This window comes from Vitis vinifera, chromosome 10 (genome assembly GCF_030704535.1).
Source record: "Vitis vinifera cultivar Pinot Noir 40024 chromosome 10, ASM3070453v1".
Classification (NCBI taxonomy): Eukaryota; Viridiplantae; Streptophyta; class Magnoliopsida; order Vitales; family Vitaceae; genus Vitis; species Vitis vinifera.
The window spans coordinates 824,830-852,110 of record NC_081814.1 but is presented as its reverse complement, the minus strand read 5'-3'; the positions used below and the strand labels follow the sequence as shown (position 1 = coordinate 852,110).

General features: G+C 34.3%; 5 protein-coding genes across 5 annotated transcripts; all 5 read left to right on the top strand.

Annotated features, from left to right (window-relative positions):
• Positions 1-64: 64 nt before the first annotated feature.
• On the top strand, positions 65-1,357 carry LOC100247985 (probable F-box protein At4g22030). Its single transcript, XM_002266340.5, has one exon. The coding sequence runs from the start codon at positions 65-67 to the stop codon at positions 1,355-1,357; it is 1,293 nt and encodes a 430-aa protein (XP_002266376.3).
• A 4,181-nt stretch (positions 1,358-5,538) lies between these two features.
• LOC100853959 (probable F-box protein At4g22030) lies at positions 5,539-6,831 on the top strand. The gene has a single exon (XM_003632905.1). It carries the CDS (start codon positions 5,539-5,541, stop codon positions 6,829-6,831), a length of 1,293 nt encoding a protein of 430 aa, XP_003632953.1.
• Positions 6,832-11,947: 5,116 nt separating this feature from the next.
• LOC100246962 (probable F-box protein At4g22030) lies at positions 11,948-13,550 on the top strand. The gene has a single exon (XM_002263217.4). It carries the CDS (start codon positions 12,081-12,083, stop codon positions 13,374-13,376), a length of 1,296 nt encoding a protein of 431 aa, XP_002263253.1. The 5' UTR covers positions 11,948-12,080; the 3' UTR covers positions 13,377-13,550.
• Positions 13,551-17,615: 4,065 nt separating this feature from the next.
• LOC100241831 (probable F-box protein At4g22030) lies at positions 17,616-19,162 on the top strand. The gene has a single exon (XM_003632904.4). It carries the CDS (start codon positions 17,714-17,716, stop codon positions 19,001-19,003), a length of 1,290 nt encoding a protein of 429 aa, XP_003632952.1. The 5' UTR covers positions 17,616-17,713; the 3' UTR covers positions 19,004-19,162.
• Positions 19,163-22,296: 3,134 nt separating this feature from the next.
• On the top strand, positions 22,297-23,592 carry LOC100264114 (probable F-box protein At4g22030). The gene has a single exon (XM_002263279.2). The coding sequence runs from the start codon at positions 22,297-22,299 to the stop codon at positions 23,590-23,592; it is 1,296 nt and encodes a 431-aa protein (XP_002263315.1).
• Positions 23,593-27,281: the final 3,689 nt, after the last annotated feature.

Here is a 27,281-nt window from a genome sequence, read left to right as displayed (position 1 = left end):
TCCAATAGAATTAACCACCCTTAGCAACAAGAAGAAACTCATACAGATCATACAAGGAGAGGACATGTCGACTCTTCAATCTTCATCAGGAGTTATTACGTCAGTGGCTTATTCCTCATCTCGTTGCCGGAGAGGAATGACAAGAGCTACTATCAATATGCCTAAGCTCCGGACCGGCAGCCTATCTCTGAAGCTCCCCTCTAGAGATTTGGTACAGGAAGTACTGGACATGGGAGTTAGTCTAACAGCTGCAACCACCGGCCATGTGGAGAAGAAAAACGAATCCAGAGCTGATAGTACTATCCCTTCTGTGAGCAATGTTTCTGATCCTATGGTGATGGCTAAGCTCCATGAAATCATGGAGGCTGTTGCAGATAGAGTGGAGATGCACAAGAATATCGGGGAGCAGCGTGATAATTGGAACCATCTTCTTTTGACATCCATTAATGCAATCACACTCACTGCTGCAACCATGGCTGGAATTGCTGCTACAAGTGTAGGAGGACCCCTTGTGGCTCTCAAGCTCTCTTCAACTCTGATGTATTTGGCAGCCACTGGGATGTTGGTGGTGATGAATAAGATCCAGCCATCTCAACTCGTCGAAGAACAGCGCAATGCTGCGAGGTTGTTTAAGCAGCTTCATGGCCAGGTTCAAAGAACACTCTCTTGTGGCACTCCTACTAGTATCGATGTTGAGGAAGCCATGGAGAAAGTTTTGGCCCTGGACAAGGCATACCCGCTCCCTTTACTAGGAGCCATGCTTGATAAATTCCCCGAAACCGTGGAACCTGCTGTATGGTGGCCGCAGCACAGGCAAAGACAGGAAAGGCAGAGTGGGAGAACAGATGGAAATGGTTGGAGTGTGGAGTTGGAGGAAGAAATGAGAGAAGTTGTTGGGGTTTTGAAGAGGAAGGACACTGAAGACTATTTGAGGCTGGGCAAAATAGCCTTGAAAGTTAACAAGATACTCGCCATTTCTGGCCCCTTATTGACAGGCTTAGCGGCTTGTGGAACTGCTTTCGTGGGATCTTCTCACGGTCCCTGGGCCGCGACACTAGGAGTCGTAGCTGGAGCCATGGCAAGCGTGGTGAACACAATGGAGCATGGCGGGCAAGTGGGCATGGTGTTTGAGATGTATAGAAGCAACGCAGGCTTCTTCCGGCTGATGGAAGAGAGCATAGAGTCAAATCTGAATGAAAGAGATGTGGGGAGAAGAGAGAACGGGGAATTGTTTGAAATGAAGGTGGCTCTACAGCTAGGAAGAAGCTTGTCCAGGCTCAAGGATCTGGCAGCATCCTCTTATTCTTCTTCCAAAAAAGGAGAGGCCATTGAAGAGTTCGCAAGCAAGCTCTTCTAATATCGTGGTGGTTTATCCTCAGTTTTGTTGATAATACACTAAATCTTGTATATCATTGTAAGCTAACCTTGTCTATAAACACAATAGAGCTGTACAATCTAGTAATTCATTTATTCATCCATTCAATTGAAATCAGACTGGTAAAGGTCTGAATATTCCATAGAAATTGAATTAGTCCATTTTCTATACAGCAATTTGAACACAACTGCTCACCAAAACTGAAATTTAAGAAAATATACATTCTGCTAAAACTGATGTGCTTCTGGGTCAATTTGGAGATGAAAGTCCATGATAAATAAACAGTGTAATACTTTATATTTTTTCTTTATAATCATCTAAAGCTTTTTGGTTTTCTTTCTAGTGAACGAAAGCATGAAAATTCAAATGACAACTAAGAAAATGCAGCTTTTGAGATAGAAAAATTTCATTTTCTTATGTGGTTGGTGGGCTAGTAGAACCCATACTATATATAGAAGTCATTAGCGAGGAAAAACTGTGTGAACTATTTATGGAAAAGGTCAAAATTATCATTCCTTCGCTTGAATTCTATTGAAAATTACACTTACTTTTGAGACTGAGGAGGTTCTGACTTTTATAATAAGCCAAAGTCAATGGTGGGTTTGCTACCAAATGATTCTCTGTTTACAATAGATAGTTGCCACTCCATTGAACTTGAGACCCATTATCAAGTTATTAACAAATTTTGATGCCGAGAATTCTTAGAATATATACACCAAGAAGAAGGAAAGTTTAATTAATAGACCTGAAGATGTATAAATTATGTATCAGTTTTTATAAAGATTTCATGGAATTTACACACATGTTGACTTTTAGGGTTAATGTGAACCTCAAATTTCCGAAAATCTTAGGGTCCACTATTGATACTGATTTATGTCAAACGAGTTGTTCTATTCTAAACTGCCGAATTAAATTATTTATTTCATGGTATACTATGGGCTGGTTGTAGGCAACCCTTAACCCTTGATCATGGTCAGTATAACTTAATTATATGAAATCTTGCAAACAATATACATCGATCATGGACGGTACTTCATTGTTTACGCTCAGGTATGATTACATCCTTTTGACAATCTCTAATGGATGCAAATGCAATTCTGGCCGGTGTTGTGATGGGTCAATCACCAGTATATGAACCGCATCAGTTCCGTGCCATCTTCCATACTGTCATTGCTTGTGCTTGGTATAATCCTAGTTTCCCTCTTTTCCCACTTCCTGCCACACATGCTCTTACTTTTTAATCAAATGTTTTCGCATTTTTCTTTTCATATTTTAGGGGAATATTTCTGACTCTACAAGCCAGGTCCATCTCACCAAAGAAAGCCTATGTGAACTAAACAAAGACGAGTTTGATAATCCAAAAAGAAGTTTTCTTCTCTATAACTATTAGGAGGTGGGAAGTAAAAATAAAATAGAACATTCAAAAACTTTAGAAAAAAAAAAAGAAAAAAAAAAGCCTAGTTAAATTAGACTGAATTTTTATTCATCATTATGCATTTAAATAGGTAATTAAACTCTAACAAACTCATAAGGAATTTAGTTATACTCTTAGCTATCTTCATAGGACTTATATTTTTCTTCACTACCACTTCATTTTGTTTAGGAATTTAGTTGGTTGTTAACTGCCTCTCTATCTCCAAAATATTTTTCTATGTGAGCAAATTTATTATAGTAGTAACATTGAATTAACTTATGATTATAACTTTAACCTTTTTTCGCTAAACTCATTTTGGTAGTGGTTGTGGTTGCCTTAATGTCCACCACCTCTTCCATCTCTTCCACTTCCTCTCTCTCTTCTACCATAGGAACAACACTCTCCATGTCTTCTTTTGTTATTAGACTTCTTATCGTTGCCTTAATTGTTTTATCTTTGGAAAATTGCAATTTAGTTTGGAATAGATTTCCAATAGATATTTCTTAATATCTTTTCAACCTTTCTCCATGGGATTGAAGGGAACCAAAAAACTCATCAATGGTTAGTACATTTAAATCCGTGGACTCTTCTATTGCTATAATTATACAATCACACTTCTTAAACAAACTTCTTAAGCATATTACACAAGTAATCATGGAGACAATTACTATCTTTCACGAGTGATGTTTAAATTTCTTATAAAGAGTTGTGCCTTTATACCCTGTTTGCAAAGTATCCCAAACTTTTTTAGACTTTATTATTACAAAAATCGGAGGAAAGATAGTTTCTAGAACTACTTGTTGGATAAAAGATTATATGTTAACATCTTTCTTTTGTACATCTCTAATAGTCTTTGGAGGAATCTCCTTTCCTTCATAATCCTTATCCACAAGTTCCCATTAATCTTGAGAGATAAAAAGAGTCATCATCTTCATGCTCCAAACATCATATCCACTTCCTTGAAAAAGTGGGATGACAATTCCGGTTAAGATAAGACTAACATTATTTTTTATTTGATTAACTTGACTCTAATACCATATGATCATTCCAAATTAAAAGTTGTCTTATCCAAAACTATTAAGAAGTGAGATGTAAAAATAAAATGGAGCACTTTAAATCAGCAATCAAACTCTAACAAACATCTAAATAAATCAACTACTAGCCTACTAATACTAATCCACTTATGTGCGCGCATATATGTATTCTAAAAGTCAGTAGTATCTGTAGGGATTATTTACCTTTGATTTCAGGGATTGCTGAATTGTATGTGTATAATCTTGAATATATTTATGGGTCCATGTTAAGTACAGGCAAAGCAGATTGCAATCAAACACATTACTTCCTAGTGAAGGCGAAAGCAATAGTATGGAAATAAAAAGCTTTTGTTTTGTGTTGTATTTACAGCCTTCATCCATTGGCTAAAATGCTGGAAATAGTCAAAGGAATGATTCAGGTTTGGAGATCTCAGAATATAAAGTAGGGCTATACTGGCACCCAGTGGCTCCTGTCCTCCTGGCCTATTCCCATGACCGCACCTTTGCACACTGATGCCGCCAAACCGTCAAATTCTAGCCGCTGCTGCACGGTCCAACGACAAGTCAAATAAAAAGAGCTGACAGGTTTTAGAACAGGTCTCAACGATAATTCTTAATAGGTTTTAGAAAAAAAATTACAAAATAAACAAAATTCAGATCAGAAATTTAAATATGAAAACTGGTTTTATTGGTTAATCCTTTAGGAAGTGCTTATGTAGTTTATTTATAAAGCAAAAGTCCCAAAAAACATTTCTTGTTCATAATATTCTACAAATTAAAAATGTCTTTTTTTTAATTTTTTTATTTATTTTCAGAATAAATTTTTAAGAAATTGATTTTATTAAAAATTTTGTAAAAAAAATGGTTTTCTAAGTTAGAAAAATATTTTAAAAAAGAAAAAAGTTATTATTAAGAACAACTTCTCCATTTTCTTCTACATATTATCAATTCTATTGGTTAAATTATGACCACTGACGTCATTTTATTAATGTAACACCTATAATAATTCTGGAATTTTTTTACAATAGTTATGTTGTGTTGGGATCATAATAAAGGAAAAGCATAAAATGTAGAGAATTAAAAAAATCCATTTCATTTATCATACATACAAATAGGAAGAAAATCAAATAAATACATATAAATTTAAAATGTTATAAAACAAATAAAAAAATGTATTAAGATTAAATATCTTAATACATATCTTAATACATTCAAAATTCTTCTTATTGCGAATTTAAATTTAAATTTTTCATCATATATATCACCTCAAAAAATTTGACAAATATCTCAAAAAAGTCATAAATTAGATGAGGGAATTGTTCGTAATCATTGGGATTTTGAACTCCTATTTAAAATATATACTTGTAATGCCTACGCCTATTTCAAGGTTTTACTGGTTTTTGCAGGTTGAAAGTCAATGGAGGACTGCCTCAATGCCCTAGCCTACAAGCAGCCTCATTAAAGCAGCCTCATTAATTGAAGGGTAAAACACCAATGAACCGAAGGCAAGAAAGAGTCTAAGCCAAGACCCATGAGACCATTCAAACGTTGAACAGCATACTTGGTCCACTCCCATTCCCTATATATAATCCAGGCTGCATCGCTTCCCCATTTCACTACACTTCTTCAAGCCTAAGCCACTCAATACATATCCAATAGAATTTACCAATCTTAGCAACAAGCAGAAACTCATACAAATCACACAAGGAGAGGACATGGCAAATCTTCAATCTTCATCAGGTGTTATTACGTCAGTGACTTATTCCTCATCTCGTTGCCGGAGAGGAATGGCAAGAGCTACTATCAATATGCCTAAGCTCCGGACCGGCAGCCTATCTCTGAAGCTCCCCGCTAGAGATTTGGTACAGGAAGTACTGGACATGGGAGTTAGTCTAACAGCTGCAACCACCGGCCATGTGGAGAAGAAATACGAGTCCATAACTGATACTACTTTCCCTTCTGTGAGCAATGTTTCTGATCCTATGGTGATTGCTAAGCTCCATGCAATCATGGAGGCTGTTGCAGATAGAGTGGAGATGCATAAGAATATTGGGGAGCAGCGTGATAATTGGAACCATCTTCTTTTGACATCTATTAATGGAATCACTCTCACTGCTGCAACCATGGCTGGAATTGCTGCTACAAGTGTAGGAGGACCCCTTGTGGCCCTCAAGCTCTCTTCAACTCTGATGTATTTGGCAGCCACTGGGATGTTGGTGGTGATGAATAAGATCCAGCCATCTCAACTAGTCGAAGAACAGCGCAATGCTGCCAGGTTGTTTAAGCAGCTTCATGGCCAGATTCAAAGAACACTCTCTTGTGGCACTCCTACTAGTACCGATGTTGAGGAAGCCATGGAGAAAGTTTTGTCACTGGACAAGGCCTTCCCGCTTCCTTTACTAGGAGCGATGCTCGATAAATTCCCCAAAACTGTGGAGCCTGCTGTATGGTGGCCGGAGCACAGGCAAAGGCAGGACAGGCAGAGTAGGAGAACAGATGGAAATGGTTGGAGTGTGGAGTTGGAGGAAGAAATGAGAGAAGTAGTTGGGGTTTTGAAGAGAAAGGACACTGAAGACTATTTGAGGCTGGGCAAAATAGCCTTGAAAGTTAATAGGATACTCGCCATTTCTGGTCCCTTATTGACAGGCTTAGCGGCTTGTGGAACTGCGTTCGTGGGATCTTCTCACGGTCCCTGGGCCGCGACACTAGGAGTCGTAGCTGGAGCCATGGCAAGCGTGGTGAACACAATGGAGCATGGCGGGCAAGTGGGCATGGTGTTTGAGATGTATAGAAGCAACGCAGGCTTCTTCCGGCTGATGGAAGAGAGCATAGAGTCAAATCTGAATGAAAGAGATGTGGGGAGAAGAGAGAACGGGGAATTGTTCGAAATGAAGGTGGCTCTACAGCTAGGAAGAAGCTTGTCCGGGCTCAAGGGTCTGGCAGCATCCTCTTGTTCTTCTTCTAAAAAAGGAGAGGCCATTGAAGAGTTCGCAAGCAAGCTCTTCTAATATCGTGGTGGTTCATCCTCAGTTTTGTTGATAATACACTAAATCTTGTATATCATTGTAAGCTAACCTTGTCTATAAACACAATAGAGCTGTACAATCTAGTAATTCATTTATTCATTCATTCAATTGAAATCAGACTGGTAAAGGTCTGAATATTCCATAGAAATTGAATTAGTCCATTTTCTATACAGCAATTTGTACACAACGCTCACCAAAACTGAAAATTGAGAAAATATGCATTCTGCTAAAACTGATGTATTTTCTGAGACTCTGATAATTTATCGATTTTCTTTATCATCTAAAGTACTTTCTTTGGTTTTCTTTCTAGTGCAAGAAAGCATGATAATCCAAATGACAACTAAGAAATTGCAGCTACTGAGGTTGAAAATTTCATTTTCTTATGGGGTTGGTTGGCTATTAGAATCCATAATATGCATAAAAGTCATTGGAAGAAGACAAACTACGTAATTAATGATCCACACATGGAAAAGGTCAAAATTATCATTCCCTTGTTTGAACTCTTTTGAAATAAGACAGATATCTGTGAGTCGAGGAGAACCTCACTTTTATCATAAGAGCCAAAGTCAACGATGGGTTTGCTACCAAATGATTCTCTTTACAGTAGATAGTTGTCACTCCATTAAATAGACTCCAAGAGGTATTCAGGTCGTAATTATGACTACATTTTCTATGATTGCCTTTCATTTAATTAATGATATATTTATGTGATGTGAACTTTGGCGAAAATGCAATCAAAATATGACCAAAAGAGAAGAAATTGTAGGGTGGCTTGTCTATGTGAAGACATTATCCCTTTGTCCCCACCATTCCCATTTATTTACTCAAAAGTGAAACTGGTAACATAATTATATTATCATCCCTTTGCATTGTTCAAATATATAATTGAAATGCCCAAAAGGAGATCTGCTTTTAGTATTGTTTGGCAACAACCGAGGATGATGGATCTAGTTAAAAAAAAGAAGGCATTTCTTAGTTTGGTTCCCAAAATTTAAATATTAAATATCATCAAACCATTACATGTGATGGAGTACTGTAGGGTACCTCACCAGCTCTTTGAAGGTGACTAAATAGTGTGGACCACTAAGAGTAAGTATATTTGGTCAATTTGTGGATTGATTGTAATATAAAGTAATCGATTTTAATATTATATAGTGATATGAGTGCTGTTAAAATTTGTTCACAGTTTGACTGCCTACTTGATGACTGATCTTTATTGTAATTTTTATCTTTTTTGATAAATTGTGAACCATTTAACGTTATAATCCTAGGTATATGAGTTTTTTTTTTTTTATAATTTTTGGTGAAAATCTAAAATTAATCCCTTGTAATTTGAAATAAGAATTGAGCATTTGAAATAGGTAAATCTCTTTATTATTTTCAATTTGGTAGTGTATTGATTTCTTACCATTGGACTCTCTCTCTTATTTATTTATAGATAGAAGTTGGCGTGGCCCCTTCCCATGTGGAGGTTGTGGTACTCATTCCAACATAAAAATAAGAGAGAGGAGAGAAAAAGAAAGAAGAGTGAGTAGGTACCACAACCTTTACATTGGAAGGGGTCACACCAAAAATATATAAATGTTAGAGGTTGTGGTATCTACTCAATTTAACATTAGAGAGAAAGAGAGGTTGTGACATAACATTACAATCGTCAAAAATCAATAAAATCTTGAGAAATATTGATTGACCCTTTGATATACGATATTTTAATTTCTATTATTAGGAGCTTTTCTCATATGAATAATATAAGATCCAATTATAAATCTTTTAAGTATTCTAATCTTAAAATTTTAATATATTAAATTGAGTGAATTGACACATTTCACACTACTCATATATATCTTTCAAAGACTTAATTTTCAAAATAAGGTTCTTGTAGATGTTGATGAAGCCAGAAAATAAGGTCCTTGAAGATGTTGATGAAGTATATCTTGATTTGAAAAGGACTTGTGAAAGGATTGAAATTATTACCATGTTAAATTCAATGTTTTGAAGAATAAGTCTGTACCAACTCATCACCTTGAAAAAGTGCACTTGAAGAATTTTGCAATGTCCAATTCCAATAGTTTCTTTCTCATCAAACACAACATCACAACTGATAATTAGTTGCATGGTGATAGGATTAAAAATTGATACCCTTTAGTTTCATCAAGTTTATGCAATCCATGCTTCAAAAGGAGTTTGGTGGTGTAATGCTAATGTCAGACTCTTATTAAGAGTGCAATATGAATTGCATCAGTCCTGAAACAATTTAGAAGTCCTTTTGCTTTCAACATACTCTTAGCCATCTCCACAAGACTTCTATTTTTCCTATATGCCACCCATTTTCTTGAGAAGTGTAGTTGGTTGTTAACTGCCTCCAATTATCATAATCTTTACAAAATTTATCAAACTCATTAAAACAAAATTCATCACCATGCATGATCTCTTCACAAAATCTTCAAGGGAAAACCATTGTACTTTTCGACGCGATCTTGAATCTCCTGAAGATAGACAATGCTTCTGATATTTTTTTTTGGCAAAATCTTTTATGAGTGAGGTTTCAAACTTTATACAAAGAGTTTGAAATTTAATGATTTGTGCCTTAGTTGTGTCTTAATATCTTATTTGCAAAGCATTCTTATTTAGACTTTGTTGTTGTATAAATTTGAGGAAATATAGTTTCTTGAAATTGCTTATTGGATAAAAAACAACGCCTTAACATTTTTGTTTCGTACACCTCTAATAGCCCATTGAGAAATCTCCTCTTCTTCACACCTATCATCCACAAGCTCCCATAAATCTTAGAAAATAAAGAGAGTCCTCATCTTCATGCTTCAAACATCATATCCACTTCCTTGAAAAGGTGGGATATGGTAGACTGAGTTAGGGTAGGACCAACATTGTTTGCCTTCTGATTAATTTGACTCTAGCATCAAATGATAATCCAAAAAAAGTTGTCTTATCTATAATAGTTAGGAAGTAAGAAATAAAAATAAAATAGATCGAGCTCTCAGAAACATTGTATAAACAAGCAAGAAGCCTAATTGAATTAGACTGACTTTTTATTCATTAATTTACTTAATAAACAATCAAACTCTAACAAACTCCTAAATAAATTAACCGCTAACCTACTAACACTAACCCACTAATACATGACTTTAAGGTGTACTTCCTAAAAGAGTCGAAAACACATTCCTAAGAGAAAGCCTAAGTGAATGAACCAAAGGCCACCCATCTCAAATGATCAATACTCCCAGCTAGGACTACATTCTATGTGACACAGCACAAGACTATGATCTCTACAAAGTCCAAAGTTTCTGTAGGGGTTATTAACCTTTGAACTGAATGTGTGTGTAATCTCGACTATATTTATGGGTCCATCTTTAGTACAGGCAAAGCAGATTGTAATCAAACAAATTGCTTCCTGGTGAAAGCGACAACCACAACATGAGAATAAAAAGCTATTTCTTTTTTGTGTTGTGTTTACACCCTTCATCCGGGCTAAAAAGCTGGAAATGGTTATGACTTATGAGGAATGGTTCAGTTTTGGGTCTCCGATCAAATTCCATGGAGGGCTGAATGTTGGATTAAAACAGTAGCACTTTCTGACCAAATAAACTAGGGCCAGCTCCCACTGGCGCCTGTCCTCCAATTCCCATGACCTCATCTTTGCTAAAGGATGCCGCCAAACTGTCAAATTCTAACCGCCGCTCCATTGTCCAACGACAAGTCAAATAAAAAGGCTGATAGATTTTAGAACAGAGGTTGAAAGTAGCGAAGTTTGTATTTTGGTCGTATATAAAAAATTAAAATATTTGATTTTTTTTATTTAATTAAAAATATCTTATATATTAATTAATATGATTAAGATGAATTTATTATCAATAAATTTAGTTTAATTATATTAGTTTAATCGAATAAAAAAAATCAAATATTTTCCTTTTTCTATTCCATCAAAAAATAAACATCACCTAATTTTTAATCATTTTTAAAGAAAAAATCAACAAAATTCTGATTAGAAATTTAATATTAGAAAAATAGTTTTGATGATTTATTCTTAAGAAGTATTTATCTATTTTATGTTCAATGAAAAAGGTCACAAAACATTTTTCTTACTCAAAATATTCTTTAAAAAAAATAAAAACATGTCAAACTTTTTTTTTTTTAAGAAAAAACATTTTCTTTCCAAAATAATTTTTTTAAAAATTGATTTTTTGAAAGTTTTGTAAACTTGTTTTTTAAGTTAGAAAACAAATATAGAAAATTCAAAATCTCAATTTCATTTGTCATGGAAATAGGAAGAAAATCAAATATATACATATAAATTAAAAAAACTATAAAACTTAAAAGAAAAAAAATTATTAAGATTAAACTTTTCATCCCCTTGTTTTCATTACAATTTTTTTTCTTTTCCTTTCGTCAGTCCATTATGCCTACTGTACTTTCACACAAACTTTTTAAGACCCAAACGAAAGCTTTAAATTTCTCTTTTTTTTTTTTTGGAATAATTATTGACCTACCAATGAATTGTTTTGAATTTGTGATCTAGTCATAAAATTTAAAAAAAAAAAAATTGAGAAAAAGAATGCCCATTCTCTCATTGGAACACGGTACGTTAATCGGAAAGAAAGACGTCTGGAAATTTCATAAAATGGTGATAATGCTCAAACTGCTTGTAATCTTCGAACAAATCCCATGTTTTAGTTATGTCAAATTTATCTGCTGATCAACGATATATGGCTACAGAATTCAGACCCAGAAATATTGAAGAAGCAAAAGGTTGATTTTACTATTTCTGGTCATGACCCATCATTGGGAATTTAAATTTAAATTCTTCGTCATATATCACCTTAAAAACATTTGACAAGTATCTCTAAAAAGAGAGATAATGAGCTGAAGGAATTGTTCATACTCATTGGGATTTTGAACTCTTAATTACTGGTTTTTGCAGGTTGAAAGTCAATGGAGGACTGCCTCAATGCCCTAGCCTACAAGCAGCCTCATTAATTGAAGGGTGAAACACCAATAAACCGAAGACAAGAAAGAGTCTAAGCCAAGACCCATGAGACCATTCAAACGTTGAACAGCATACTTGGTCCACTCCCATTCCCTATATATAATCCAGGTTGCATCTCTTCCTCATTTCACTACACTTCTTCAAGCCTAAGCCACTGAATACATATCCAATAGAATTTACCAATCTTAGCAACAAGAAGACGCTCATACAGATCACAAAAGGAGAGGACATGGTGAGTCTTCAATTTTCATCGGCTGTTATTACGTCAGTGGCTTATTCCTCATCTCGTTGCCGGAGAGGAATGATAAGAGCTACTATCAATATGCCTAAACTCCAGCCCGGCCGCCTATCTTTGAACCTCCCCGCTAGAGATTTGGTACTACAGGAAGTACTGGACATGGGAGTTGGTCTCACAGCTGCAACCACCAGCAATTTGGAGAAGAAACACGAGCCGAGTACTAATGGTATTTTCCCTTCTGTGAGCAATGTTTCTGATCCTTCGGTGATTGCTAAACTCCATGCAATCATGGAGGCTGTGGCAGATAGAGTGGAGATGCACAAGAATATCGGGGAGCAGCGTGATAATTGGAACCATCTTCTTTTGACATCCATTAATGCAATCACACTCACTGCTGCAACCATGGCTGGAATTGCTGCTACAAGTGTAGGAGGACCCCTTGTAGCGCTCAAGATCTCTTCAACTCTCATGTATTTGGCAGCCACTGGGATGTTGGTGGTGATGAATAAGATCCAGCCATCTCAACTCGTCGAAGAACAGCGCAATGCCGCGAGGTTGTTTAAGCAGCTTCATGGCCAGATTCAAAGAACACTCTCTTGTGGCACTCCTACTAGTACCGATGTTGAGGAAGTTATGGAGAAAGTTTTGTCACTGGACAAGGCCTTCCCGCTTCCTTTACTAGGAGCGATGCTCGATAAATTCCCCAAAACTGTGGAGCCTGCTGTATGGTGGCCGGAGCACAGGCAAAGGCAGGACAGGCAGAGTGGGAGAACAGATGGAAATGGTTGGAGTGTGGAGTTGGAGGAAGAAATGAGAGAAGTAGTTGGGGTTTTGAAGAGAAAGGACACTGAAGACTATTTGAGGCTGGGCAAAATAGCCTTGAAAGTTAATAGGATGCTCGCCATTTCTGGTCCCTTATTGACAGGCTTAGCGGCTTGTGGAACTGCGTTCGTGGGATCTTCTCACGGTCCCTGGGCCGCGACACTAGGAGTCGTGGCTGGAGCCATGGCAAGCGTGGTGAACACAATGGAGCATGGCGGGCAAGTGGGCATGGTGTTTGAGATGTATAGAAGCAACGCAGGCTTCTTCCGGCTGATGGAAGAGAGCATAGAGTCAAATCTGAATGAAAGAGATGTGGGGAGAAGAGAGAACGGGGAATTGTTCGAAATGAAGGTGGCTCTACAGCTAGGAAGAAGCTTGTCCGGGCTCAAGGGTCTGGCAGCATCCTCTTGTTCTTCTTCTAAAAAAGGAGAGGCCATTGAAGAGTTCGCAAGCAAGCTCTTCTAATATCGTGGTGGTTCATCCTCAGTTTTGTTGATAATACACTAAATCTTGTATATCATTGTAAGCTAACCTTGTCTATAAACACGATAGAGCTGTACAATCTAGTAATTCATTTGTTCATTTATTCATTCATTCAATTGAAATCAGACTGGTAAAGGTCTGAATATTCCATGGAAATTGAATTAGTCCATTTTCTATACAGCAATTTGAACACAACACTCACCAAAACTGAAAATTGAGAAAATATGCTTTCTGCTAAAACTGATGTATTTTCTGGGTCACTGTGATAATTCATCGTTTTTCTTTATCATAAAGTTTCTTTGGTTTTCTTTCTACTGCAAGAAAGCATGAAAATCCAAATGACAACTAAGAAAATGCAGCTCCTGAGGTTGAAAATTTCATTTTCTTACGGGGTTGGTTGGCTATTAGAATCCATTATATGCATAGAAGTCATTGGAAGAAGACAAACTACGCAATTAATGATCCACACATGGAAAAGGTCAAAATTATCATTCCTTGTTTGAACTCTATTGAAATAAGACAGATATCTGTGAGTCGAGGAGACACTAACTTTTATCATAAGAGCCAGAGTCAACGATGGGTTTGCTACCAAATGATTCTCTTTACAGTAGATAGTTGTCACTCCATTAAATAGACTCCAAGAGGTATGAATTCTGTGTTAGTTGTCAGTTTTTAAAAAGATTTTTATAGGGTGTACACAATCCTCTGTTGACCTTTGGGGCCTAAAATTTGCCATGCGATCTTTTGCCATATCCAAGAGGTATTAAGGTCGTAATTATGGCTACATTTTCTATGATTACCTTTCATTTAATTAATGATAAATTTATGTGATGTGAACTTTGGCGAAAATGCAATCAAGAATATAACCAAAAGAGAAGAAATTGTGGGGTGGCTTGTCGATGTGCAGACATTATCCCTTTGTCCTCACCATTCCCATTTATTTACTCAAAAGTGAAGAACTGGTAACATAATTATATTATCATCCCTTTGCATTGTTCAAATATATAATTGAAATGCCCAAAAGGAGATCTGCTTTTAGTACTGTTTGGCAACAGCCGAGGATGATGGATCTAGTTTAAAAAAAAAAGAAGAAGTCAAATTATGTCTTAAAAAAAAGGCATTTCTTAGAATATGTTTGGTTCCAAAATTTAAATATTAAATATCATCAAACCATTAGATGTGATGGAGTACTGTGGGGTACCTCACCAGCTCTTTGAAGGTGACTAAATAGTGTGGACCACTAAGAGTACGTATTTTTGGTCAATTTGTGGATTGATTGTAATATAAAGTAATCGATTTAAATATATAGTGATATGAGTGCTGTTAAAATTTGCTCACAGTTTGACTGCCTACTTGATGACTGATCAATCCTTTATTGTAATTTTTATCTTTTTTTATAAATTGTGAACCATTTAACGTTATAATTCTAGGTATATAAGTTTTCTTATAATTTTTGGTGAAAATCTAAAATCCCTCGTAATTTCAAGTAAGAATTGAGCACTTGAAATAGGTAAATCTCTTTATTATTTTCAATTTGGTAGTGTATTGATTTCTTACCATTGGATTCTCTCTCTTATTTATTTATAGATAGAAGTTGGCGTGGCCCCTGTCCATGTGGAGGTTGTGGTACTCATTCAAACTTAAAAATAAGAGAGAGGGAGAGAAAAAGAAAGAAGAGTGAGTAGGTACCACAACCTTCACATTGGAAGGGGTCATACCAAATATATATATATATATATATATATATATATATATATATATATATATATATATATATATATATATATATTTTGTGGAGGTTGTGGCATCTACTCAATCTAACATGAGAGAGAGAGAGAGATTGTGACATAACATTAAAGTCGCCATAAGATTGATAAAATCTAAAAAATATCAATTAATCCTTTGATATATGATATTTTAATCTCTGTTATTAGGAGTTTTTCTCATATGAATAACATAAGATCCGATTGTTAATCTTTACGTATTCTAATCTTAAAATTTCCATATATTATTGGTAGTGATCTAAGTTATGTTTTCATCAATTTGAATCATAAATTGTTTATTCTCTTTTTATTGCTTGTACATTGAAAAGATGCAAACTTTTGAATTTAATGATATTTGTTGAAATCTACCTTTGAATGAGTAGCTAATGAATGATAGTCTCTAGTTTTTCTTTTTTTTGAATTAATTTTACCCCATAATTTTTTTATTAATAGAGGATTTGAGTGGATTGCAACTAATGAGTTTTTTTTCTTTTTTTCTTTTTTCACATTAGATTATTTTCTACATAAAACTAATCTCTTAAATTTTGTAAATCTTGTTGACTTATTTTTCCTATTTTATTTGCTTGATATTTCTTAGTTAATTTACATGTCTATTTAATTACTCAAAGGATGAAAAAGAATTAATCGGTTCTCTTAAACTTGTTTCTATTAGTGTATTAGGTTATTTAGTTATGTTGGTAGATTAAGACTTTATATGCTTTTAGACAAGTATTATTGGGTTATGAAAAAGTCAATGACTTATATAAGGCATATAGTAGAATTATATAAAAATTAAGTATAAAAATGAATTTCAATTGAAAGATTATCACAAAAAAAAGGAAAAAAGAAAAGAAAAGAAAAATTGGGCATAAAAATTTAATTGAAAAAGAAATTTTTGAGAGAGCACTTAAGCACCCTCAGGGATAGTAGTTAACTGCCTTTGAATAGCGCTCAAGTCTTTGAACAATAACTAACCCGGTTTCTACCATTTTCCAAATTCAAGTTTTCGATTTTTTTTTTTGGTAAAATGTTATTTTTAATTTGAGTCCAAGTCCACTAGGGTTTATCCCTTATACATATGTTTGGTATTCAATGATTTTGAACTGATGTGCCTAAAATTTATGCCATTATTTTTTACCTTTAACATTGTCAAACAAAAAGAAAAAAAAAAACAAAAAAAAAATCAAAATTCTTTGGGTTTGAAGTATTAGAATGGTATCTCTTTAAAGTGTTGAGGAGTCTACTAAGAAGCATGAATGTATTGTGTCATAGATGTGAGAATAGATGTAGGTTCTATTGGTATAAGTTTCAAAAGATAGTAACTATAAAGTAAAATTATATATCTAATTTTTCAAATTTTATGAATTTTAGTTTTATGGTTTCTGACCCTAAAATTTTTAGGTTTCCCAAAGTCTTTGACAAACTTTGTAAGTGATTTTAATTTTTATTTTTTATATAAATGGCATGTCAATGTATGTGATTGAATGCTTTTTGCTTGTATTGATCAATTATTTTCCAATGAAAGAATACATAAATTGCAAATCCCTCTTTTGGGTAATTCCACAATAGAAGATCTTAAACTCTTAAGTTTTTATATCTGAATTATTCAAAGGTTCTAGTTTTTTTCCCAACAAATATTATTATAGCCTTTGTTATTCAAGGATTTTTATTTTTGTGCTGATTATAATGGATGGTTTGGGTAACATTCATAACACTGTTATTAAACTCATGGTTACAAATTATTCAAATTAGAAATCAGTAGTGGAGGATTTATTTTATTATTTCGAATAGGAAAATACTATTTTAGGTGATAGTGACAAACTAAAGAATATGAATTAAGAAAAACTAAATAGAAATTAAGGCAATTGGAAAGATCAGGTAATTTAAGTGTTGTCATAGTGATAAGCAAGGCACAAGAGGTTTTAGTGCAAAGTATTTAAATTTCTCATTAAATTTTGCAACAATTTAGTTATAATAATTTTAAAAAAAAGTCATATATGGCTACAGCATTGAAACCCAGAAATATTGGAGAAGCAAATTAAAGGTTGATTTTATTGTTTCTGGTCATGACCCATTAGTGCTATTACCACGAATTTAAATTTAAATTATTGGTCATATATTACCTCAATCCATTTGACAAATATCTCTAAAAAGTCATAAATGAGCTGTGGAAATTGTTCATAATCGGTCAGATTTTGTACAGTTAATTAAAATATATACTTGTAATGTCTTTGCCCATTGCTAGGTTTTACTGGTTTTTTCAGGTTGAAAGTCAATGGAGGACTGCTTGAATGCTCTGGCTTACAAGCAGCCTAATAGAAGGGTGAAACCCCCAATAAACCGAAGACGAGAAACAGTCTAAATCAAGACCCATGAGCCCATTCAAACGTTGAACAGCATACTTGGTCCACTCCCATTCCCTATATATAATCCAGGTTGCATCTCTACCCCATTTCACTACACTTCTTCAAGCCTAAGCCATTCAATACCCGCCCGTTAGAATAACCCAATCTTAGCAACCAGAAGAAACTCATACAGATCATACGAGGAGAGAACATGGCAAGTCTTCAATCTTCAGGCGTTATTGGTTCATTGCCTCATTCCTTATCTTGTTGCCGGAGAGGAATGATAAGAGCTACTATCAATATGCCTAAGCTCCGGACTGGCGGCCTATCTCTGAAGCTCCCCGCTAGAGATCTGGTACAGGAAGTACTGGACATGGGAGTTGGTCTCACAGCTGCAACCACCAGCCATGTAGAGAAGAAATACGAGTCCAGACCTAATACTACTTTGCCTCGTGTGAGCAATGTTTCTGATCCTATGGTGATTGCTAAGCTCCATGCAATGATGGAGGCTGTTGCAGATAGAGTGGAGATGCACAAGAATATCGGGGAGCAGCGTGATAATTGGAACCATCTTCTTTTGACATCCATTAATGCAATCACACTCACTGCTGCAACTATGGCTGGAATTGCTGCTACAAGTGTAGGAGGACCCCTTGTGGCCCTCAAGCTCTCTTCAACTCTCATGTATTTGGCAGCCACTGGGATGTTGGTGGTGATGAATAAGATCCAGCCATCTCAACTGGTCGAAGAACAGCGCAATGCCGCGAGGCTGTTTAAGCAGCTTCATGGCCAGATTCAAAGAACACTCTCTTGTGGCACTCCTACTAGTAACGATGTTGAGGAAGCCATGGAGGAGGTTTTGGCACTGGACAAGGCATTCCCGCTTCCTTTACTAGGAGCGATGCTTGATAAATTCCCCGAAACTGTGGAACCTGCTGTATGGTGGCCCGAGCACAGGCAAAGACAGGAAAGGCATAGTGGGAGAACAGATGGAAATGGTTGGAGTGTGGAGTTGGAGGAAGAAATGAGAGAAGTTGTTGGGGTTTTGAAGAGGAAGGACACTGAAGACTATTTGAGGCTGGGCAAAATAGCCTTGAAAGTTAACAAGATACTCGCCATTTCTGGCCCCTTATTGACAGGCTTAGCGGCTTGTGGAACTGCGTTCGTGGGATCTTCTCACGGTCCCTGGGCCGCGACACTAGGAGTCGTAGCTGGAGCCATGGCAAGCGTGGTGAACACAATGGAGCATGGCGGGCAAGTGGGCATGGTGTTTGAGATGTATAGAGGCAACGCAGGCTTCTTCCGGATGATGGAAGAGAGCATAGAGTCAAATCTGAATGAAAGAGATGTGGGGAGAAGAGAGAATGGGGAATTGTTTGAAATGAAGGTGGCTCTACAGCTAGGAAGAAGCTTGTCCGGGCTCAAGGATCTGGCAGCATCCTCTTATTCTTCTTCCCAAAAAGGAGAGGCCATTGAAGAGTTCGCAAGCAAGCTCTTCTAATATCGTGGTGGTTCATCCTCAGTTTTGTTGATAATACACTAAATCTTGTATATCATTGTAAGCTAACCTTGTCTATAAACACAATAGAGCTGTACAATCTAGTAATTCATTTATTCATTCATTCAATTGAAATCAGACTGCTAAAAGGTCTGAATATTCCATGGAAATTGAATTAGTCGGTTTTCTATACAGCAATTTGAACACATCTGCTCATCAAAACTGAAAATTAATAAGTTTTATATGCTTTCAGCTAAAACCGATGTATTTCTGGGTCAATTTGGAGTGAAAGTCCATGAATAATAAACAATGTAATACTTGATACTTTTTCCTTATCATCTAAAGTTTCTTTAGTTTTTTTTTTTTCTAGTGAAGAAAGCATGAAAATCCAAATGGCAACTAAGAAAATGCAGCTTCTGAGACAGAAAAGTTTCATTTTCTTATGGGATTGGTGGGTTAGTCGAGTCCATATATACTATATATAGAGGCCATTGGAGGAGGAAAAACAATGTAAACTATACATGGAAAAGGTCAAAATTATCATTCCTTCGTTTGGACTCTATTGAAATAAGGCAGGTACTTTTGAGTCTGAGGAGGTTCTGACTTCTATCATAAGCCAAAGTAAATGGTGGGTTTGCCACCAAATGATTCTTTCTTTACACTAGATAGTTGTCACTCCATTTAATTTTAACGAACTTTGATTGCTGAGAATTAGAATCCAACAAGAAGGAAAAATTAATTAATAGACTCCAAGATTTAGAAATAATGTTCTAGCTAGTTTTTATATAGATTTCATGGAGTACTTTTACACTCATGTTGACTTCTAGGGTTAAATGTGAACCTTAAATTTCCGGAAATCCTAGGGTCTACTATGGGTACTGATTTATGTCAAACGTGTTGTTTTATTCTAATTAATTTTCGAATTAAATTATTTATTTAAGGTGGTCATGATCGAATAATTGACATCTCCACCTTGGAACAACTTTGTATTCATGGTCTACTATGGGCCGGGTAATGTCCATGATCATATCTTCAAGTTTTCAAGGAAATATAGTTAGGCAACCCTCACCTTGATCCTTGTATAACTTCAATATTATATGAAATCTTGCAAACAATACATAGGAATAGAGAGCCAGTTCCGTGTCATCTTCCACAGCATCATTGCATGTGCCTGGTATAATACTAGTTTCCCTGTTTTCCCTCCTCCTCCCCCACGTACTCTTTACTTTTTAATTGAAATATTTTCACATTTTTCTTCCCATATTTGAGGGAAATATTTCTAAATCTACAAGCGAGATGATCGCACCAAAGAAAGGCTAAGTTGAACTTTGCATAAGCCTTCATAAGAGATTTGTTGTTTACATAATATCTAACCTATTGTTGGTGAGATTTGTTGCATATCAATCGTTTCTTCCCTATCATTTAAACCAATTTTTTTATTGACATTCAAATGAGTTTTCATTGGATTTTAATTATTCAGTTCAAATTTCTTATGAAGATTATTTTCATGCTTCTCTTGAAAAATAAATTTTTTTTTGCATCCCATTAGATGACTTCCAACATAAGAAAACAACTCTTCAAGTAAGAAAATAACTTGTCAAGTTAAATCAATCATCTCAAATTAATCATCATCATCTTTCTAAAATCCTTTCATTAAAATAATACATTTATTAGTATAAATCAAATCATAAACTTAAAGGCAAATACTAAGTATTTCATTCATACCTCCTGTCTTAACATACAACATAGATTTTCACTTTGTTCCTTGACGTATCCATTAATTTGATCATACGATGCATTTAGTGCTTGCTTTAAGCCATAACATTTAGGTCTCAAGACAATTTCCATGGAGGGCTGAATGTTGGATTATAACAGTAGCACTTTTTGACCAAATAAACTAGGGCCAGCGCCCACTGGCGCCTGTCCTCCTATTCCCATGACCTCATCTTTGCTAAAGGATGCCGCCAAACTGTCAAATTCTAACCGCCGCTCCATGGTCCAGCGACCAGTCAAATACAAAGGGCCGACAGTTTTAGAACAGATATTAAGAGTAATTCTTAATCGTTTTTAAAAGAAAAATTAACAAAATTAACAAAATTTTGATTAGAAATTTAATATAAAAAATAGTTTTGGTGGTTTATTCTTAAGAAGTATTTATATATTTTATGTACCATGAAAAAGTCCCAAAGCATTTTTCTTACTCAAAATATTCTTTTAAAAAAATTGAAAACTTGTCAATTTTTTTTTTTTAAAGAAAAAATGTTTTATTTTCAGAATTATTTTTTTTAAATTTTGAATTTGTACAAGTTTTGTAAACTTGTTTTCTAAGTTAGAAAAATATTTAAAATGTTTTCTTTTATTAAATAAACTATCATTGAGAACAACAACTTCTCCATTTTCTTCTATATATTATCAATTATCTTAATTACATTATAAACATTAATGAGACCAATCATTTTATTATAATATAATACCTATAATAATTGAGGGATTTTTTTCTGATAATTAATTACCTTGTGTTAGGATCATAAAAAAGGAAAAAATAAAATAAAATATAGAAAACTCAAAATATCTATTTCATTTGTCATAGAAATAGGAAGAAAATCAAATATATACGTATAGATAATAAAAAAAAACTATAAAGCTTTTAAGAAAAAAAAATATCAAGACTAAACTTATCTCTTTATTTCTCATTATTATTTTTGAATAATAATTGACCTTACTAATAAATTATTTTGAATTTGTGATTTAGTCATAAATTTTTTTTAAAAAAAATTGACAAAAAGAAAGCCTACTCTCTCATTGGAATACGGTATGTTAATTGGAAAGAAAGACGTCTGGAAATTTCATAAAATGGTGATAATGCTCAAAATACTTGTAATCTTTGAACAAATCCCATGTTTTAGTTACGTCACTGCTGATCAACGATATATGGCTACAGAATTCAGACCCAGAAATATTGGAGAAGCAAAAGGTTGATTTTATTATTTCAAGGTTGTACTGGTTTTTGCAGGTTGAAAGTCAATGAAGTACTGCCTCAATGCCCAAGCTGACGAGCAGCGTAATTGAGAGGTGAAACACCAATGAACCAAAGACAAGAAAAGGTCTAAGCCAAGACCCATGAGACCATTCAAACGTTGAATAGCGTACTTGGTCCACTCCCATTCCCTATATATAATCCAGGTTGCATTGCCACCACATTTCACTACAAGCCTAAGCCATTCACTACATACCCATTAGAATCAACCAATCTTAGCAACAAGAAGAAACTCATACAGATCGTACAAGGAGTGGACATGGTGAGTCTTCAATTTTCATCGGCTGTTATTACGTCAGTGGCTTATTCCTCGTCTCGTTGCCGGAGAGGAATGGTAAGAGCTACTATCAATATGCCTAAACTCCAGCCCGGCCGCCTATCTTTGAACCTCCCCGCTAGAAATTTGGTACTACAGGAAGTACTGGACATGGGGGTTGGTCTCACAGCTGCAACCACCAGCAATTTGGAGAAGAAATACGAGCTGAGTACTAATGGTACTTTCCCTTCTGTGAGCAATGTTTCTGATCCTTTGGTGATTGCTAAACTCCATGCAATCATGGAGGCTGTTGCAGATAGAGTGGAGATGCACAAGAATATCGGTGAGCAGCGTGATAATTGGAACCATCTTCTTTTGACATCCATTAATGCAATCACACTCACTGCTGCAACCATGGCTGGAATTGCTGCTACAAGTGTAGGAGGACCCCTTGTAGCTCTCAAGCTCTCTTCCACTCTGATGTATTTGGCAGCCACTGGGATGCTGGTGGTGATGAATAAGATCCAGCCATCTCAACTCGTCGAAGAACAGCGCAATGCCGCGAGGTTGTTTAAGCAGCTTCATGGCCAGATTCAAAGAACACTCTCTTGTGGCACTCCTACTAGTACCGATGTTGAGGAAGTTATGGAGAAAGTTTTGTCACTGGACAAGGCCTTCCCGCTTCCTTTACTAGGAGCGATGCTCGATAAATTCCCCAAAACTGTGGAGCCTGCTGTATGGTGGCCGGAGCACAGGCAAAGGCAGGACAGGCAGAGTGGGAGAACAGATGGAAATGGTTGGAGTGTGGAGTTGGAGGAAGAAATGAGAGAAGTAGTTGGGGTTTTGAAGAGAAAGGACACTGAAGACTATTTGAGGCTGGGCAAAATAGCCTTGAAAGTTAACAGGATGCTCGCCATTTCTGGTCCCTTATTGACAGGCTTAGCGGCTTGTGGAACTGCGTTCGTGGGATCTTCTCACGGTCCCTGGGCCGCGACACTAGGAGTCGTAGCTGGAGCCATGGCAAGCGTGGTGAACACAATGGAGCATGGCGTGCAAGTGGGCATGGTGTTTGAGATGTATAGAAGCAACGCAGGCTTCTTCCGGATGATGGAAGAGACCATAGAGTCAAATCTGAATGAAAGAGATGTGGGGAGAAGAGAGAATGGGGAATTGTTTGAAACGAAGGTGGCTCTACAGCTAGGAAGAAGCTTGTCCGGGCTCAAGGGTCTGGCAGCATCCTCTTATTCTTCTTCTAAAAAAGGAGAGGCCATTGAAGAGTTTGCAAGCAAGCTCTTCTAATATCCTAGAGGTTCAGCCTTAGTTTTGTTGATAATACACTAAATCTTGTATATCATTGTAAGCTAACCTTGTCTATAAACACAATAGAGCTGTACAATCTAGTAATTCATTTATTCATTCATTCAATTGAAATCAGACTGCTAAAAGGTCTGAATATTCCATGGAAATTGAATTAGTCCATTTTCTATGCAGCAATTTGTACACAACGCTCACCAAAAACTGAAAATTGAGAAAATATGCCTTCTGCTAAAACTGATGTATTTTCTGGGTCACTGTGATAATTTATCAATTTTCTTTATCATCTAAAGTTTCTTTGGTTTTCTTTCTAGTGCAAGAAAGCATGATAATCCAAATCACAACTAAGAAAATGCGGCTCCTGAGGTTGAAATTTTCATTTTCTTATGGGGTTGGTTGGCTATTAGAATCCATAATATGCATAAAAGTCATGGGAAGAAGACAAACTACGTAATTAATTATCCACACATGGAAAAGGTCAAAATTATCATTCCTTGTTTGAACTCTATTGAGAGTTTTGGGTCAAAATGGTCCATTTATTAAAAAAAATATAAGATCTAACCACTTTTTAAAATTTATGTTCAAATTGACTTCTTTGGTGCCACATAAACGCCATGTCATAAAAAATATATATTTTTTCATCATTTTAGTTAAAGTCTCAATTGGCAATTGAAACTTCATTTTTGAACTGAAGTCGCAGTTACCAATTGAGACTTTATTTTTAAACTAAAGCCTCAATTGACAATTGAGATTTCATTTTTGAACTAAAGCCGCAGTTGCCAACTAAGACTTCATTTTTAAACTGAAGTCTAAGTTGGCAACTGAGACTTAATTTTTGAACTAAAACCACGGTTGCCAACCGAGGCTTCATTTTTGAATTAAAGTTATAGTTGTCAACTGAGGTTTTAGTTTTTTTTTTTTAATTTAAAATTTAATTAAAAATTATTAAATTACAATTTATGATTGAAAATTTAAAAATATACTTAAACAATAAATTATTTATATTTAAACTTAAGAATCTAGTATTACTTCAACAAATATAAATTGATAAATAAAAGATATTATAAATGAATATTTTATTTATTAATAAATTAATAATCTTAAAATAATAATTTTATATAACATATAAATAATATATAAAATTATATAATTTATTAATTTAAGATATTTAATTTGTTGTTTTTTAAGATATTAATTTATTTGTATTATGATAAATTTATCTTTATTGAAATAATAGTATACTTTTAAGCCGCAGTTGTTAACTGAGATTTCAATTATAATTTTTTTTTTACTTTCAAATTTAATTAAAAACTATTAAATTACAATTTATTATTGAAATTAAAAATATATACTTTTATAATAAATCATTTATATTTAAACTTAAGAATCTATTATTACTCTAACAAACATAAATTGATAAATAGAAGATATTATAAATTAATATTTTATTTATTAATAAATTAATAATCTTAAAATAATAAACTTATATAACATATAAATAATATATAAAATTGTATAATTTATTAATTTAAGATATTTAATTTGTTGTTTTTTAAGATATTAATTTATTTTTATTATAATAAATTTATCTTAATCAAAATAATAGTATACTCTTAATCCGCAGTTGTCATATATAGATTTTTTGACAAAATTAGTCAATGAAATTCATTAGAAAAAGTCTACTACAAAATGCAATTTTTAGTAGTTTAATCAAAGTCACAAAAAATATCCAGTAAACATTAATATAGTGGAAAATAAAAAACATATATAATTTTACATGCCTCCACAAGGAGAGAACTTATGTGTAATTGATACTCTCTTCCTTTTTGGACGCTCCTCTCTAATTGTAGCAGGTACTATATGTGACACATGAAAAACATCTGTCTGTGATGGGGCTGGAACTGGAAATAGAGGTGGTGTTGGAGGTAGCAATCTAGGTCAATGTAGGCCTCGCCTACCCCTCGGAATGACTGGCGGTAAATCTAGCTGAGTAGATGAGTCAATCTGTACTGATGGTGGGTCTAAAGAGGTAGAAGGTTGTAATGGATGGAGGTCTAAAGAGGTAGGGGGTTGTATTGATGGTGGGTCTGAATAGGTAATGGGTTAACTGATGGTGGGTCTGAAGAAGTAGGGGCCTAAACTGAAGATAAGTCTAAATAAATAAGAGGTAGGGGTTGCACTGATAGTAGGTCTAAATAAGTAGGGTGCATGTTGCACTGATAGTACGTCTGAAGGGATGAGTGATTGTACTAATCGTGAGAATAAAAAGGTAGGGGGCTGATAGTGTCAACATTTCAAGACCAATTGATAGTGTCTGTCAACATCAATTATATCATATATCATGTTCAACAACACAACAAAGGTCGTATGAATGAGCACATCTATAGGATCAATCTCTACATTATTTCCAATATATCTCAAATCCGTTTCTGTCCTCAAAATTGTTTCATTCCAATAACATAGCACTTCTACCATGGAATCGGTCATAATTGCCTTCACATAGATAATAACAAATTGTTATTATATAAAAAAAATAATATTTATTCAAGTAAAAAATACTAATTTACGGTCAATGATTCATAAAAGACTTAACCAAATAAATATTGGAATGTAATAGAGCTTCATGTCTAAATACCAAGTTCAACTCAAATGAAAGCAATTTATAAGCAAATAAGTGTATAAGTAAAAAGTAGGATGATATTATGAATTAATATGATAATATCAATAAATATTTCAAAATGAAGAACTCATAGAGATGAAAAACTCATGACAACAAATTAACATGTCATTTTATAGTCAAAAAATAAAATAAAATAGCATAGGGTTTAGGTTCAATTTCTTTTATTGATTTTTAAATAAAAAATCATGAGTATGTCTTAGATGACCTAAATAATGACAATAAATTGTAGCATTGGTCATAATATTAAACATCAATATGGGCATTAGGACCCTTGTCTGGGGTGGTAGCATATTCAAAATGGATAAGAATTATTTCATCATTCCCTAACTACTAGCTTTTACCTAACAGTTTCTCCATTGACGATTTGTACAAACACATGAAAAATAATAATAATAAAAGGCTATTAAGGAAGTTCCCCGAGTTCCATTAACATATATCACATCTAAAAAGATTAGTCAACTAACTATATTCTATAGTTCTTAAAAATTGTTTTTAAGAACAAATTTATGTTCGAGAATTGAAATATGAAATACAATTTGTTCAACTTATTATTCATAAAATTACAACATACTTATATACAATACAAAAATTTATAAAATATTTTTAGAAAACTATCTAATGGTAATTCTCTTGTTTGGATGTTGAGAAACTATTGAGCTTACTATTATGTCTATTATTGCGTAATTTGACATATTTTATTTTATTTTATTTTTTGGTCCAATAAAATGTTTTACATGTGTTTGGGTTACAAACACGTTTAGTTTATTTTTCTAATTTGATAATTAAGATGAGATTAACTTTTAATATTTTATTGATAAAATGAAATTAATATTTTATATTAAAAATTAAATTTTAAAATAAATATATGTTAAATATGTTAATTTTTTTACAACTAAAAATTATCTGTTTAATATTTAAAAAAAAAAATATATGTTAAATATGTAACTTTAAAAAAAAAAGAGATTTTTTAAAGAACCTTGTAAAAAAATAATTT

Excerpts from the sequence above, each read along its gene's own strand:
- LOC100264114 (XM_002263279.2), top strand. The coding sequence starts at position 22,297 with ATGGTGAGTCTTCAATTTTCATCGGCTGTTATTACGTCAGTGGCTTAT.
- LOC100247985 (XM_002266340.5), top strand. The coding sequence starts at position 65 with ATGTCGACTCTTCAATCTTCATCAGGAGTTATTACGTCAGTGGCTTAT.
- LOC100246962 (XM_002263217.4), top strand. The coding sequence starts at position 12,081 with ATGGTGAGTCTTCAATTTTCATCGGCTGTTATTACGTCAGTGGCTTAT.
- LOC100853959 (XM_003632905.1), top strand. The coding sequence starts at position 5,539 with ATGGCAAATCTTCAATCTTCATCAGGTGTTATTACGTCAGTGACTTAT.
- LOC100241831 (XM_003632904.4), top strand. The coding sequence starts at position 17,714 with ATGGCAAGTCTTCAATCTTCAGGCGTTATTGGTTCATTGCCTCATTCC.